Source organism: Magnolia sinica, chromosome 1 (genome assembly GCF_029962835.1).
Source record: "Magnolia sinica isolate HGM2019 chromosome 1, MsV1, whole genome shotgun sequence".
Taxonomy (NCBI): Eukaryota; Viridiplantae; Streptophyta; class Magnoliopsida; order Magnoliales; family Magnoliaceae; genus Magnolia; species Magnolia sinica.
The window spans coordinates 138,980,986-138,994,643 of NC_080573.1; the positions used below are offsets into that span (position 1 = coordinate 138,980,986).

A 13,658-nucleotide genomic window follows, 5' to 3' on the forward strand; every position below is an offset into this window, starting at 1 on the left:
TGGGATTGCTATATCCAGCGATTTATATCCAGCGATTTAGCTACCGAATCTACTTGGCCAATTCCAGGATTACACCCGGCCAATCCCTCCTAATCCGTCCAACCAAATACGTCCCAGCCAAAATAGACAGGGATTATGAAGGATTGGGTGAATTAAGAGGTAAGGATGGTGATATCAATGGATTGCTGGCAGGGATTATGAAGATTGCTGTATGCAGGCGGAAGTTCAACGTGTCTCTATTTGGCACCCCCGGCCAATCCCAGGATTGCTCCTTCCATCCCTTCCAATACAATCAAATCCCATTCACTCTGCCCGGCCAACCCTTTCTCCAACTACTTGAGGCTGAACCGTTCATCTGTTTTAATTCTTGGATTTTAGCCAATCCATGATAGTTCTGATCATATAGACGATCCAGATCATAAGATTCATGCTCCAACTTTCAGGAGATAGTGAGAGAGTTGTGCATCTCAGTCTGCCACGCCTGACCAAAAATAATCGAAAGTACAGCCGTAAACCGGCATTTTCGTGATTTAAGGCAAATCCAGACAATGCATAAACAAACTAAACGGTAGGCACTAGGCACAGTATGACCGCTTGCTACACACAAATACGAAATTATACTCGTGCCGAAAATTCACAGTTCCAAACTCTGATTGGTTGAACAATCTTAACCTCTGAAATATGGATTGTTTTTTTATTATTTACTTTTTCATTCTAAACCGTCCAATAAAATGTTCGCTAATCCGACAGTCAGATAATTGAATAAGCATAAATTTTCATTCATGAATCATGATACACCTAAATCCGGATACATAATTTGGAGATATTTTGAATTACTTGTATGACACATGTGCAATTTCTAAGTACCTGCGTATAATCCATCACACTCCGCCAGAGTATCAAAGTTTTTTTTTTTTTTCCCATTATTAGTGATAACCGAACTGACAACCGGAACCTCCGGTCATTTCCTACCACCGACAGCTATCCCGGTCAGCCGGTACCGGCCGTACCCATTCCGAGCCTTTTAAAACGACTCCCGCACTCGATTTCCTCGTGTTATCAGGATCTACCCAAGAACAGCTTATCAGAGAGAGAGAGAGAGAGAATCTGGCCACAGACGTTTTTTCTATTTCTCTTCTTCTGTTGGACTAGTCGGATTTCAACTGATGCAATTAAATCCGGCGAATAGAACACTGATAATCCCGACCCTTACCTACATTTCTGCAGAATCCACATACATAATATCGGAAAACGAGCCGGGCAGCAGTGGAAGCTTCGCAGATCGAGAAGTAGACAGCAAGAGAGAGAGAGCGTCCGTAAGTGACTTTCTGCTTCTTTTTCTAGCTAATGTCAGTGTGCTTTTGTCCTCTCCTTTTCCTCAATTCAAAATCCACAAAAAATCCGACGAGATGTCGCTTTCTCGCTGTGAAATCTTCTAATCTGAAGCTTTTCGAAGCTTGATCATGGCTTTTTTTTTTTTTGGCGAATTTCGTCTTTTTATGCTTTTCTCCTCGTAAATCTCCACATTTTGGTGCCTTTTCTGTGGCCAAATAGCTCTGTTTGTTCGATTCGACGGACGGAAGTGAAGAACTTCCGATTCGAAGCTATTTGGAGCTTGATCACGGCGTTTCTTGAAGAATTTCAGTTTCTGACGTGTTTTCTGTTTTAAGGTTGCGGATTCGTGTCCCAGGCACTGTAATTTTGGGGTTCATTGAGCATTTAGTAGAGATTCCTGTTTGCTTTCTTCAGTTTACTTTACAGGCTCTTTTTAGTAGAGATCTGAATTTCTCAGCATTTTGCAGTTGTTAGCTTGCATTGGGATGCAGTTTCAAGAATGTTTGGTCAATTTCGAGCTGATCTGATTCGCATTACTGATCTTTTAACGATACACCTCAAAAGGCTTTAATGATCAGATTTTGAGTTTGAATCTGGCTCCAGTAGTCTGTTTCTAGTCTCGATTTCTGCTTATTTTCTGTGAATTGACACCAGACTTTTTTCGAATTCCAAGAAATCTGCTCACTCTTCCCACATTTGATTGCTCTGCTTCCCTTGAATCTGCAAGTACTCGACCCCCACACTGCTTTGTTTTCTCTCTATTGCTTTTCCATTTTTTTGAGGATGCTTCTTCTTCTTCTTTTTCTGTTCGTTATCTGTTCATTTGGAATTTAATGGCCTTAAGTATCTTATATCATCACTTCGATTTTAGGTTTAGATTCTTTGGTTAGCTGTGATCTTAATAAGCAAAAGTTCACAACCCTATTTTTTTTTTCCTTCGCGATGCATTGGAGCATGAATATTGCACGTACACATCCATTTTGTTCAAGTGGGGACATGGTTTGTTGATCCAGACCATTGATATTATGGGACTCGCCATAGATGAGGGATAACCCCAAATTTTATTTTATTTTTTGAAATGAAGATCCTAGGAATGAAATCGATGTTCATTTTATGGAGTGATTTATTTATTTTTCTCTCAACCATCCAATTGAAGGGTTAGGATTTAGGAACATGTAAGCTGGGAGACTTCTGGGTGATCCATTCCCTGTCTACATTAAGGGCTCATAAGATTATTAGTCTGGATCACCAAACCATGGCCCCCCGTTCATCAGCAATTTGTAAAGAACAATCCTTTAGTAACTTAGTTGGCTGTTTTAGTAGCTTAGGGTGACACAGAGGATGAAGATGACTAAGCTCAATCAAGAATTATGAGAATAGCTAGCTGAGGTAGTCCCTTTATCCGTATTGCATGAGTATCCCAATAGAAAGGAAAAGATCTAACTAATGAAAGCTCCTCCTGCGCCTGAAAGACCCAGATTTCCCTTTGCTGCCCCGTCTATATTAAGTTTGATCCATCCTTGGGGAGGAGCATTCCACATTACCGGCTGAATATGAGTGGCTTTAGGCGGCTGAATTGGTTTTTGGATGGAGCGACCATGGGAGCTAAAGGCAGCAGTTGCAGGCTTTTTAAGAGAGAGCTTTCTGCTTATATCCAAAAGGATAGCATGGACTCAAGCAAGGAAACATTCCAGTTTGGGTTGAGATGACTGAAATTTGGCTCTCTTTCTTGAATTCCAGATTTCCTGTGGGCTGAGTCAGGTGCAATCCTTGGGGCCTCCACTTCATCTTTAACGGCATCGGGGCTCTAAACTCATGCTCATGTAAGAAAAGAGTCCAATGCAGAAGCTTTCTTTAATGATTGAGGGTGCTGGTCATCCTTTGTGATTGGCAATTCATTCCCAATTTCCTATCAATAGATTATCCAGTTCCTTGTTCAACCCAAAAAAAAAAAGAGTAAAAAAGGAAACTATTGATTGAAGATATGATCATAACTTTGTACTACTGAGTTGGTATAAACATTGGATAGGTAATTCTTGAGATACACCTAAGCCAATTTTGTTTGTGTGTATGCATATATATGTAATTGTTTGTGTGTGTAAGATCTTATAGGTCAGAATTGAAATGTAAATGCTGATGAGTGTAAGGCAGGCCTGTTCAATTTGGCACTTCCTGTAGGAGCCCAGTGCCACCAGAATAATTGCAAGAGATATCCTTGGTCTTTTCATTCCAATTTAGTTACGCTAACAAAATATCCAGATCACACGGCCGCAGGCCTTGAAAGTCATGAAGTAACATTTATTGTTGCAACTATATCTAAAATTTGTAGGGTATGGAATGCAATAAAACAAAACGAGAAAAAAGAAGAAGAAGAAGAAGAAGAAGAAGAAGTTTAAGAATGCTTTTTCAGCAAGCTGTCATTGATACTGTCTAACTATCATAGACCAGTCCAAGATAGTATTTTTCCCCCCCACAGAAACACAATTTCTGTGGAACTTAGCTTGGTTCTGCTACATGCTCTCATGGTGTTCTCGTAATTGTTTGTTGTATTTATTATTTTTATATTCTGAGCATATTTGCTTATATTAATTCATATTCCTTTCAGGAAAGTGTCGTGTGCGCGTGTTTATTGCCCAAATCATCTAGGCTCTCCACTTAGAAATGACTAATCTTGTTTGTGTTCATTTAAAAAGTATCTCTTGGTTTTTTGGAAGTCAAATGATAAAGGTCATCCTGACCTAGATTGGATCTGCCCTCTCATTAATCTCCCTTGTCTCTGTTTTCATATTTTGATTTCTCTCGAGTTAGAGCCTTTGAAGCATTTTGAGTTCAATGCTATTAAATTGAAACTATAGCTAAATCTTGATTTATCTATCACCTCTGTCATCACAAAAAATGCACCACTTTACATCTTGCATCCCTTTAGAAGTAGCTGCCAAATAGTTGGTCACTTCCTGTTTAGAATCAACTGATTGGGACCTGATTTTCTGTCTGATTGCAGACTGCTTGAAGACATCTTCAAACTGCAGAGGAAGTACAGCTGGAAGTTCATGTTGTACGGGAAGCATTGCCACTGTATGTGTATCCAGCCAAGTCGTAAATCTTAGCCGTGAGTACTTGTTTCGTGCAATTACCAGAGGCATAACCTATTAACCAAGTTCCCGAGAAGTTGAAGAGCTGAAAGATCCTCACAACTTCTTGCTGAGAATCCGATAACTCTTTTTCTTATTTTTCACCCTCATCCGTAGCTTCTGCTTTTGATTTTACAGTTGGAAGAGGTGAATATGAATGGGGGAGACAGACAAGAATAACCAAACCAAGGGCTCTGGCAGAGACAAGAAAAGAGAAGTAAGCCAAATCCAGAGAATGACCCTAAAATCTTGAACATGAAGGAAGTTAAATATGAAATCTCAGATCCTCAACCACCCTCAAATGTCATAGTAAGTGACTCGAGCGCAGGGACAGATCCCTCCGAAGTTTTTGAAGATGTGCTTATAGATTATGCGGATGACATACACAGGTCGGCAGATGCAGTGACAGATGCAAAAGCCCAGGAAATGGTTGCAAAAGAGAGTGAGGACAATGGAAAGGAGCACTCAAGCGATCAGGAAAAAGAAGTCACAAAGAGCAAGGAGGTAATATCTGATTGTGAGACTGTAAAAGATTCTGTATCATCTCCAGGGGAAACACAGACTGCCAAAGATGAGAAGGTAGAACGAGCCTCAAGAGTTCCCAAAAAGCTACCGAAGAAAACCTCAGTCGAAACCTGCTCTCGTGCAGCAAGAGCCAGTACTGATCGACAAGAAGCAAATAAGCTGCGATTCAAAACATTGAATAATACTCCAAAGAAAATTCCAAAAGCCAACAACGGGGTTTCGGAGATTGCCACTAAAGGCATTGATTACAAATCCAGGAATATGGAAGTTCCTGCCAAGCCATCATCAGAATCATCTGAAGGAAGTGATGGCAAGTCAATTGAAGAGGTGAAGGAGGTAGATATGCTGGATGAGGCACCAAACGTTCCTCAAAGCATTGGAACAGATGATGAAGCAGCTGAGATGGTAGAAAATGGTTTGGATGAAGCTAAGGTGGGTATGGATCAAAGGATCGAGGAAATGGAATTGAGAATCAAGCAACTTGAGGAGGAGCTCCGAGAAATTGCTGCTCTCGAGATTTCACTCTATTCTGTGGTACCGGAACATGGGAGTTCGGCACATAAGGTCCACACCCCTGCCCGGCGTCTTTCTAGGCTATACATTCATGCTTGCAAGCATTGGTCTCAAGACAAGAGAGCCAGCATTGCTAGGAACACTGTATCTGGACTCGTATTGATTGCCAAGTCCTGCGGCAATGATGTTCCTAGGTATGGAAACTACTGCATCTGTGAGTTTGAGTGGCTTGGAATGTTTTTTTTACCCCTTTCTTTCTTTCTTTCTTTCAGTATGTGCAGACTAATAATCCTTATTTTTCTTATTCAAGGTTGACTTTCTGGTGGTCAAACGCAGTTGTTTTGAGAGAAATAATTTCTCAAGCTTTTGGTAATCCCCATCACTCCAGTCCAAATGGAAGGGCTGTTGGATCAAATGGTAGTTCAAAGACAAACGATGGGAAGTCCTCTCCATTTAATTGGAACGGTGGAGCTGGTAACAAACTAGTGAAGAAGCTTGGTTTTGTGCAATTTGTAGATGACTGGCAGGAGACCAGTACGTTTACATCTGCACTAGAAAAGATTGAAGCTTGGATATTCTCTCGGATTGTTGAGTCAGTGTGGTGGCAGGTAAAAGCTGCATCCATACTTTACGAAGCTTTACAGTTTCCTCTCTAGGCAATCATTCATTAGAAATTAAACATCCAAGAGGGAAGTCTAATTGATTGCTAAGCGCTTCATATGAGTCGTACTTCTTTATACTACCCAAGCATGAAAGTGTTTGGTGTGAAACATCAGTACAAGATTTTCTCATATGGATTTTTTGAGTATCAGACATGCAAATATATGATTACTTCATATAATGTGGATTGTGGAATGTCACACAAGTACAAGGAGTCATTTGCGTTGTATACTACATATATCATATACAATACTGTGCACATAGTAGTCTAAACTGTAAAAGTATATCATATACAATGTCATATAAAAGTATGTGATACCACATATGATCTCAAACCATGTACTACAATATCTTAAAATTTGTGTACATATGAAAGTCAAAACTGTAAAGCATATACTTATTTGACCATGTGACAGATTTGTTGTAAGACATTCAGATCTAACCATGTTTGGTGCAGAAAGATTTTCTTAGTCATGTCTGATTTATATTGTTCGTTGTCATATCTGGCACTACCATTTTGATGCACATAGTGGCACAGCACTGGTTTCACTTATTTTTTTGGATGAAATGTTATTTTCTGATTATCTTAGCCATCAGATTTAAATTGATTCCCATGATTAACATTTAGCATGAATTTTGTCTCGTTCGGCTGACTGACAAACTTCTATTTGTCCATTCATCTTCAGACCCTAACTCCACACATGCAATCTCCAGTTGAGGATCTGTACATCGAAAAAAGCTTTGGGAGGCTGATGGGACCACCTTTGGGTGATCAGCAACAAGGCAGCTTCTCCATTAACCTATGGAAAAATGCTTTCCTGGATGCTTTCCAAAGACTCTGTCCTGTTCGAGCAGCAGGGCATGAGTGCGGTTGCTTACCAGTTTTAGCAAGAATGGTATCAAGAGAGATAACCCTTACACCTGTTTTTTGTCCTTTCATTTCAAAGTAGATGCATCTCCTATGCATGTCAATGGTCTGTAACAGCCATCTCTGATCATCTACATTGGAGGGTTATAATCTGTTCTCAAAACAGTTTTTTTTTTTTTGTGTGATTAGGTGATGGAACAGTGTGTGGCCAGACTAGACGTTGCAATGTTTAATGCAATTCTGCGTGAATCGGCCCATGAGATCCCAACAGATCCTGTATCGGATCCAATTGTAGATTCTAAAGTTCTACCTATTCCAGCTGGGGACTTGAGCTTTGGATCTGGGGCACAACTCAAGAACTCTGTACGTATCACCCATTTCCTTTTATACCCTTTTAATAGGGTAAAGAAAAAAGCACAGGTTTGAAAAATGATCAGGACTCACTGCTAACCCCAAATGTTCTGCATTGGTGACTGTTGGAAACCATTAAATCTTGACAGGATTCTTGTCACATGGGGCTTGCCCTTGCACATAGCAGCCCCCAGCTGCAACAATGATCCAATCAGATATACAGTGATTTTTTTTTATATATATAATTTTTTCGAACTTTAGGAAATATGTTCCTAGGATCTAACCCAAATTTCAAAGGGGAAGGATTTTATGAGATTGGAAGAGAAGGTAGTAGAAGTATTTATCTGTGTTGCATTGTTAGACCTGTCCCCATCATGACCATGCATCCTTATTGCATACATGCGTTGGAACTGATGATTGTTATATTATGTACTACAACAGAATTTGGATTTGTTCGAGCTAGAATGCTGACTGGTTCTGTATGCATTTATGAGTTTATAATAAGCGATGTTTACCACCATCACAGGTCGGAAATTGGTCCAGATGGCTGACCGATCTGTTTGGTATGGATGCTGATGACTCCCCAAAAGAAGATCATATCAATGGGGAGGATGAACATGGAATGGGTGCTGACACGGAGTCCAAATCCTTCCATCTGCTCAATGATCTGAGTGATCTTTTAATGCTCCCTAAAGACATGCTTATAGACAAATCCATCAGAAAAGAGGTCTAGTTCACGACTTCTAATAAACTTCATCCTCTGTGTGTGTCTTTTATCTCTTGAATTTTGGTTTCCCATTTTCCTATTCTACAGGTCTGCCCAACAATCAGTCTGCCCTTAATGAAGCGAATTCTCTGCAATTTTACCCCAGATGAATTCTGCCCAGACGCTGTTCCGGGGACCGTCCTGGAGGCACTACATTCTGAGGTATGAGTATGATCTCGACATGTCTTTCAACTGTAATGAGAGATGTCCAAGCTTTTTCATGGAACCTTTTTTTTTTCTTCCATGGAACCTATCAGTTGTTTGAAAAAACCAAAAACATGCTTTTGAATTTTTCGGACTGGGGAACCATCCAGCTACCATAAATATTCCAAGCTGCAACACCTGCACTCCTTTACCTTTCTGCCTATAACATAAACCAACAACCAAGATCAAGGTTTAAAATTTCAGAACTCAAATTTGGACTGGATGAGCAGCCAAGTCCCAGTCAGCCATAACCCTCCAGTTGAAATTCTCCAAGTTTAAAGGCCTTTGTGTAGTCTGATTTTTTATTTTTTATGTTTTTGAAATTTTGGGGTGCTATATTAGCCTCTTTACTGGTTTTAAAGAAAACCAAACTGCACATTTATTTTTTACTTGGTTCTTAGCTCTCTAATGGGCTTCTATTTTCTAGCCAGTTTCTCTCCCTTTTTTTTCCGTTAATCATAGATAAAGTAGAGTAGGGAAGAAAACTGGATTAGAATCATTAGATGGTTGCATCTCAAATATTGGAATTCATAGATAACCTTATGATTATCCCAAGAGCCTAGACAACTATCGATTTTCTGATGTCCCATTTGGATCTGCTACAGTGTCCAATGTTTCAAAATATAGTTCCAATGTATCATATCTCTGTCGGAATTTATTGTGACACAATAATAATTTTAACCTTGTTATGATATCGAGTTCATTATCATTGTCCTCTTCGGTAGCCTTGTCCCGTCTAATCCGGGGCCAAGAAACAACCGGCGACGTTGGAAATCTATCTCTGTAACTCTCAACTGCTAAGCTAACATCCTACTGCCTGAGCTACATCCCCATTATTTTGGTATAATACTGAATATGGTTTTAAGAGCCGTGATTTGGTAGCAGTTGATTGCCCATCCCCCCTGACTCCAGGGAGTTCAGCCTATCCAGCCCCAAATCGACTCAGGACTGAATGAGTCATGCCGAGTGTTTTACCCATGACCCTGAATTACATGAATTATCTGGGAAGGAGTGTATCAATTGTACCAGAATGTAGTGACAGTACAAACTCGACACAAGTGAGACTTGTTGCAGGTATCTGGTACAGATGTTTGCAGCATATGCTAGGATGAATTTATTACAATAAGATAAAATGCCTATATGTTGATCCTCGACGTAACCTTGGATCTCATGCTTTACAGAGTGAGCTGGAGCAGCCCCAATCAGACGGTGACACAAACAGCGGCTTCCCATGTAGAGCTGCTCCCATTGTGTACTGCCCTCCTTCACCATCTGATGTGGCAGAGAAGGTGGCAGATGCCGGAGGTCATACTCAGCTGGGGAGAAATGCATCGATCATACAAAGGAGGGGGTACACCAGCGATGATGATTTGGACGAGTTGGAATGTCCTCTCACTTGCATCATAGACAAAATGCCACCATCTCCATCTACTGTAAATGGAAGACAGATGGAAACAACAGCTTCCAGTGGGACAAATGTGAGGTACGAACTACTTCGTGAGGTTTGGTCCATATGAAATGTTACTTTTGGAGATCTGTATTGCGTTCATTGCTCCGTAAACAGGGAAAACAAAGGCCAAAAAATCTCAGGTAGCCAGAGAGGATTTATTAGGATTGAATTTCGTTTGAAAATACGAGTGGAATCATTGAATTTTCTTACTGTATGTAGTAAACTGAAAACCCATACGTAATGTACAAACGTGATGCCCGAGAGTTGCATTTTAATAAGTCGAGAAAATAATTGCAAAAACAGATTATTCTCTTGGGAGAGGAATTACCAAAACAAAAAATGGTCACTTGAGGGATCGAAGCAGCTCATCATGGGCCACCGTGAAGAGTCTCATATCAGTTGGAGGACCCTCACCTTCTGGTTCTCCAGCCAACTTATGGGACATTTGGGGGCGTTTGGATAGTAAGTTGCTTAAGCTACTTATTGCCTCAAGTAGCTTATCGTGGTTTCTACTTAAGAAGCTGAAGTGATTAAGTACCTTTAAGTGAAATAGTTACTTATAATTGATTTTAAACCAAACATATTTGGTGTTATCCAAACGGGCCCTTAAATTGATCCCATCAAATGCGTTATTCATATTTCATATTGATTCTGAGCCTTTTGTTGTGCATTTATCCAAACCGTTCATTTCTTATGGCATTATTTGCACAGGAAATGTTCCTCTGGCTGCGTGATAGAGTCATAATTATTTTTTGAATGGCCCATGAACATGGGGATGAACTTAACAATGGTAAGTCCAGATTGATGACGTGTCTAAAAGCACCGAGTGTGCACTCGTCGTTTTTTAACTGGGGCTGCATCCGGAATATATGAAACAGGATTAGTCAATCTTGGGATTGAACGCCTTCATATTAAGGCCTCGCACAGGCCCTCGGTCCTTGATCATTTACCATTTGTTAAGGGGGCCATTTGGGTGTCAACATCAGAGCAAATAAATGGACAAGGCTTATGTCTGAATGGGCCAGGCACAGATCTAACCGTTGCAAGCTTTAGTACCTGCTGTACGCATGGCTACGGATCATCAGCAAATCTACTTGACCCTACAATGAATGGCCCACAACCAGAAAGGCCAACACAGATTCTGAGACATTACTTTTTTCCCAGTAAATCCTTCCAACAAATGTCAAAACGGTAGAGGAAATTCAGCAAATCCTCTGCTGAAATCATTTCCATAGTTTTTTACACACCCACGCATTTACCCACACCACATGGGCACCCGATCTCAGGATCTGTGTTGAAACAGAGTCTGTCTACCACATCTGAACACGTAAGAACTATTCTAAATATACACCCAGATCCATAGCTCAACTGGCAGACTGAGTGGAGATACCTCGGTTCAACACTTGGAAGTCTCGGTATCGATCCCTAGTGGGGGTGGCTAACATGGAGTGTGTGTACTGACATGGGTGTGTACTAACAAGCTAATTACAACAAAAAAAAGAAAAAAAAGAACTATTCTAAATATGATCACATAAAACCTCCGTGGTGCTTGTCCTAACATGCATCTTAATCATCCAATTGGGTCTAAAAACCATCCAATGGCTATGATCGCCTGACCAGAACAGAATCATTGTATTGATGAATAGGCCGATATCATACACTGCAAGATCCATGCCATCCTATCCACCAATATCCAGGCTTTAAGTATGCATATCTGCCTGCCATTGGATTGGGACAAAAGTCCAATATGGACGTTACAGCTGCGTATTGGTATGTATCATCGGGGCCCAGTACCGTAAGAAACATTGCTTGCACCCCATACACTGACTGCACCTCTGTCACACGACCATGGCAATTTTCCCCAGGAAGTTTCAAGAACGAGGTGCAAGCAAAGGCAGCCACACTTGAAGAGGTCTGGCAACAGCACAGAGAAGTGCAAATTGCACAAGTGGATCGCTGTACCACTGGATCCCATTTTATATACTCAAAATTTTGGGAGGGGCAGGGCAGATCTCAGCCACTATTTAATGGCCCATTGGTACATTACCTTAATTTCCTGTTGGTTCTGCATTTTGGGTCAACCCCCTCCATCTACATCTTTCCTGCTTCCACAAGGCCTAGTCATCAGTTGCCTGACCCAAAAGCAAAACCGTCAAGGTCGACCCAAGTAGAGGACATCCATCACTCCAACATAACAAAAATTATCCCAACATTGGTTTTAATTGCATTTTTTTCAACTAAACAACTGACGCATGTTGGTCGCCACTTGCTCTCTCAAAATTCCATCTCTGCGGGCCGAGTTCACTCAAGGCATGTTTGTTTCACCAATTACCACGAAAATGTAAAGGAAATATGCAATGATTACGAATTACTTTTACCCATTTCCTAACAATATCAGCATTTTGACTGCCAATTCCTGTGTTTGGTTTATTGACAGTAAAATTGTAATGATGGCATTTTCATATTACTTTAATATCAAATTATCACCAAAACACTCGGATGTTGCTGTTTGGTATGAGATTTTCATGCCATCAAAAAATGCAATGATTACAAATTCCTTCACCTGTCTCCTTCTGAATATGTTTGATTTAAAATCAGTTTGGTTTGGTGGTGGTAAAATTGTAATGATGGCATTTTTACATTACATTACCGGGGTGACTGGAGAAACAAACATGCGATAAATTCCAGCCATTTTGCTGGCAAAACAATATTTTCACACCCTATTTTTAAAACTTTAAGTACCATTAAGCATTGATGCGAAATACAACTAAACATTTCCACTCAAGCACTTAGAACATGATCACCAGTCTGAATCGCATAAAAATTATGGAAAAAAAAATCCTACAAATCTCAAAGCCAAAAAAATTAACTTGAAATGCTTACCTGAGTTGAATAAGAGTTTAATCTAATCTCCTTCTTCAATCACCTTGGTCCCCAAACCCTTGAGCCCCTCAGGTGGGACCTCTGCAACCGTTACCAACGAGTAGAGCTCTTCCTTTGCATCCTCCTCTTCATTCCTCTTGCGGGCAATGCGCACGCGGACCCGTCTCGGTACACCCCGGATTCCCCTGCTCCATATATGCTTGTTCAGCTTCACATCAACCCTCACGTCTGTCGTCCCCATTGCCTTCTGTGCAAATTTCCTTATCTCTTTTATGGCCTTTGGAGCCATCTTCTTAAATGTGCTGCACAAGTATCCCAATCATTCATGCTTTAGTTCCTATGATTTTTACTCAAGTGGAGACAAGTTGAGAAAAAGCAACACATTGGGAATTTAACAATTGCAAGTTCATGGAAATAAGTGCGATCAGCTCATGGAAATGTATATGCCATGCCAGTAGGACGTACGTAATCTTGATGCTATATCCGTTTCTTCTTGATGCATTGACAATGAACATTCATTCTTTCACTATAAGGCTCCTTTTGGGCAGGGAATCACACCAAATCTGGACCAAGCCTGAATCTGATTTTGGTGGGGGACCCTCACCTCTATGAAAAAAAATTGATTTTGCTAGGCCTAGGCTGAGGCCCGGTCAGTTGATAGGCTAGGTTTAACCATAAATGTGTTCAATCAACAATCAACCACGAATAAGGCATTTCTCGACAGGCAGGAAACCCGATCAAAGATTGAACAAATCCACTAAGACTGCCACTCTACATAAATATTGACAATATTCCTGAGCTTGAATATGCCCGAGCATACATAAACACAAAACGAAATGTACAGAAGGCATACACCCAGAACTACATCTTAAATGGACAGACCTGAACGATGACTGGTGATAACTAATTGATGCGGACACAGGTGCATTCAAGGTGTACCAACGAAGAAAGCGCCAACCACAAGTGCCGTCC

The 13,658-nt window shown here is 40.6% G+C and overlaps 2 protein-coding genes and 1 long non-coding RNA gene across 9 annotated transcripts in view; 1 reads left to right on the forward strand and 2 right to left on the reverse strand.

The window, feature by feature from the left end:
- Positions 1 to 1,117: 1,117 nt before the first annotated feature.
- On the reverse strand, positions 1,118 to 4,731 carry LOC131220872 (uncharacterized). Of its 2 annotated transcripts, XR_009158872.1 has the most exons (3): positions 4,603 to 4,731; positions 4,339 to 4,437; positions 1,118 to 1,324 (listed from the first exon to the last, which is right to left on the reverse strand). It is a non-coding gene; the product is annotated as an uncharacterized LOC131220872 (long non-coding RNA). The 2 variants fall into 2 exon arrangements; XR_009158874.1 differs by lacking the exon at positions 4,603 to 4,731 and having other exon boundaries at positions 4,339 to 4,455.
- On the forward strand, positions 1,178 to 10,105 carry LOC131220849 (uncharacterized). Of its 5 annotated transcripts, XM_058215728.1 has the most exons (10): positions 1,178 to 1,316; positions 4,337 to 4,410; positions 4,605 to 4,775; positions 4,856 to 5,698; positions 5,815 to 6,112; positions 6,851 to 7,060; positions 7,222 to 7,395; positions 7,910 to 8,110; positions 8,198 to 8,311; positions 9,535 to 10,105. In XM_058215728.1, exons 4-10 carry the CDS (start codon positions 4,893 to 4,895, stop codon positions 9,868 to 9,870), a joined length of 2,139 nt encoding a protein of 712 aa, XP_058071711.1. In that variant the 5' UTR covers positions 1,178 to 1,316; positions 4,337 to 4,410; positions 4,605 to 4,775; positions 4,856 to 4,892; the 3' UTR covers positions 9,871 to 10,105. The 5 variants fall into 5 exon arrangements, with proteins under 5 accessions (XP_058071711.1, XP_058071686.1, XP_058071694.1 ...); XM_058215703.1 differs by having other exon boundaries at positions 4,605 to 5,698; XM_058215711.1 differs by having other exon boundaries at positions 1,186 to 1,320; positions 4,605 to 5,698.
- Positions 10,106 to 12,526: 2,421 nt separating this feature from the next.
- LOC131220904 (large ribosomal subunit protein eL31) overlaps positions 12,527 to 13,658 on the reverse strand; it is a 46,519-nt gene continuing 45,387 nt past the window's right edge. For both annotated transcript variants that reach the window (XM_058215831.1, XM_058215822.1), the window contains one exon: positions 12,527 to 12,988. In XM_058215831.1, coding sequence (XP_058071814.1) covers positions 12,709 to 12,988 — 280 coding nt within the window. In that variant the 3' untranslated portion in view covers positions 12,527 to 12,708. The remainder of the gene's footprint in view (positions 12,989 to 13,658) is intronic.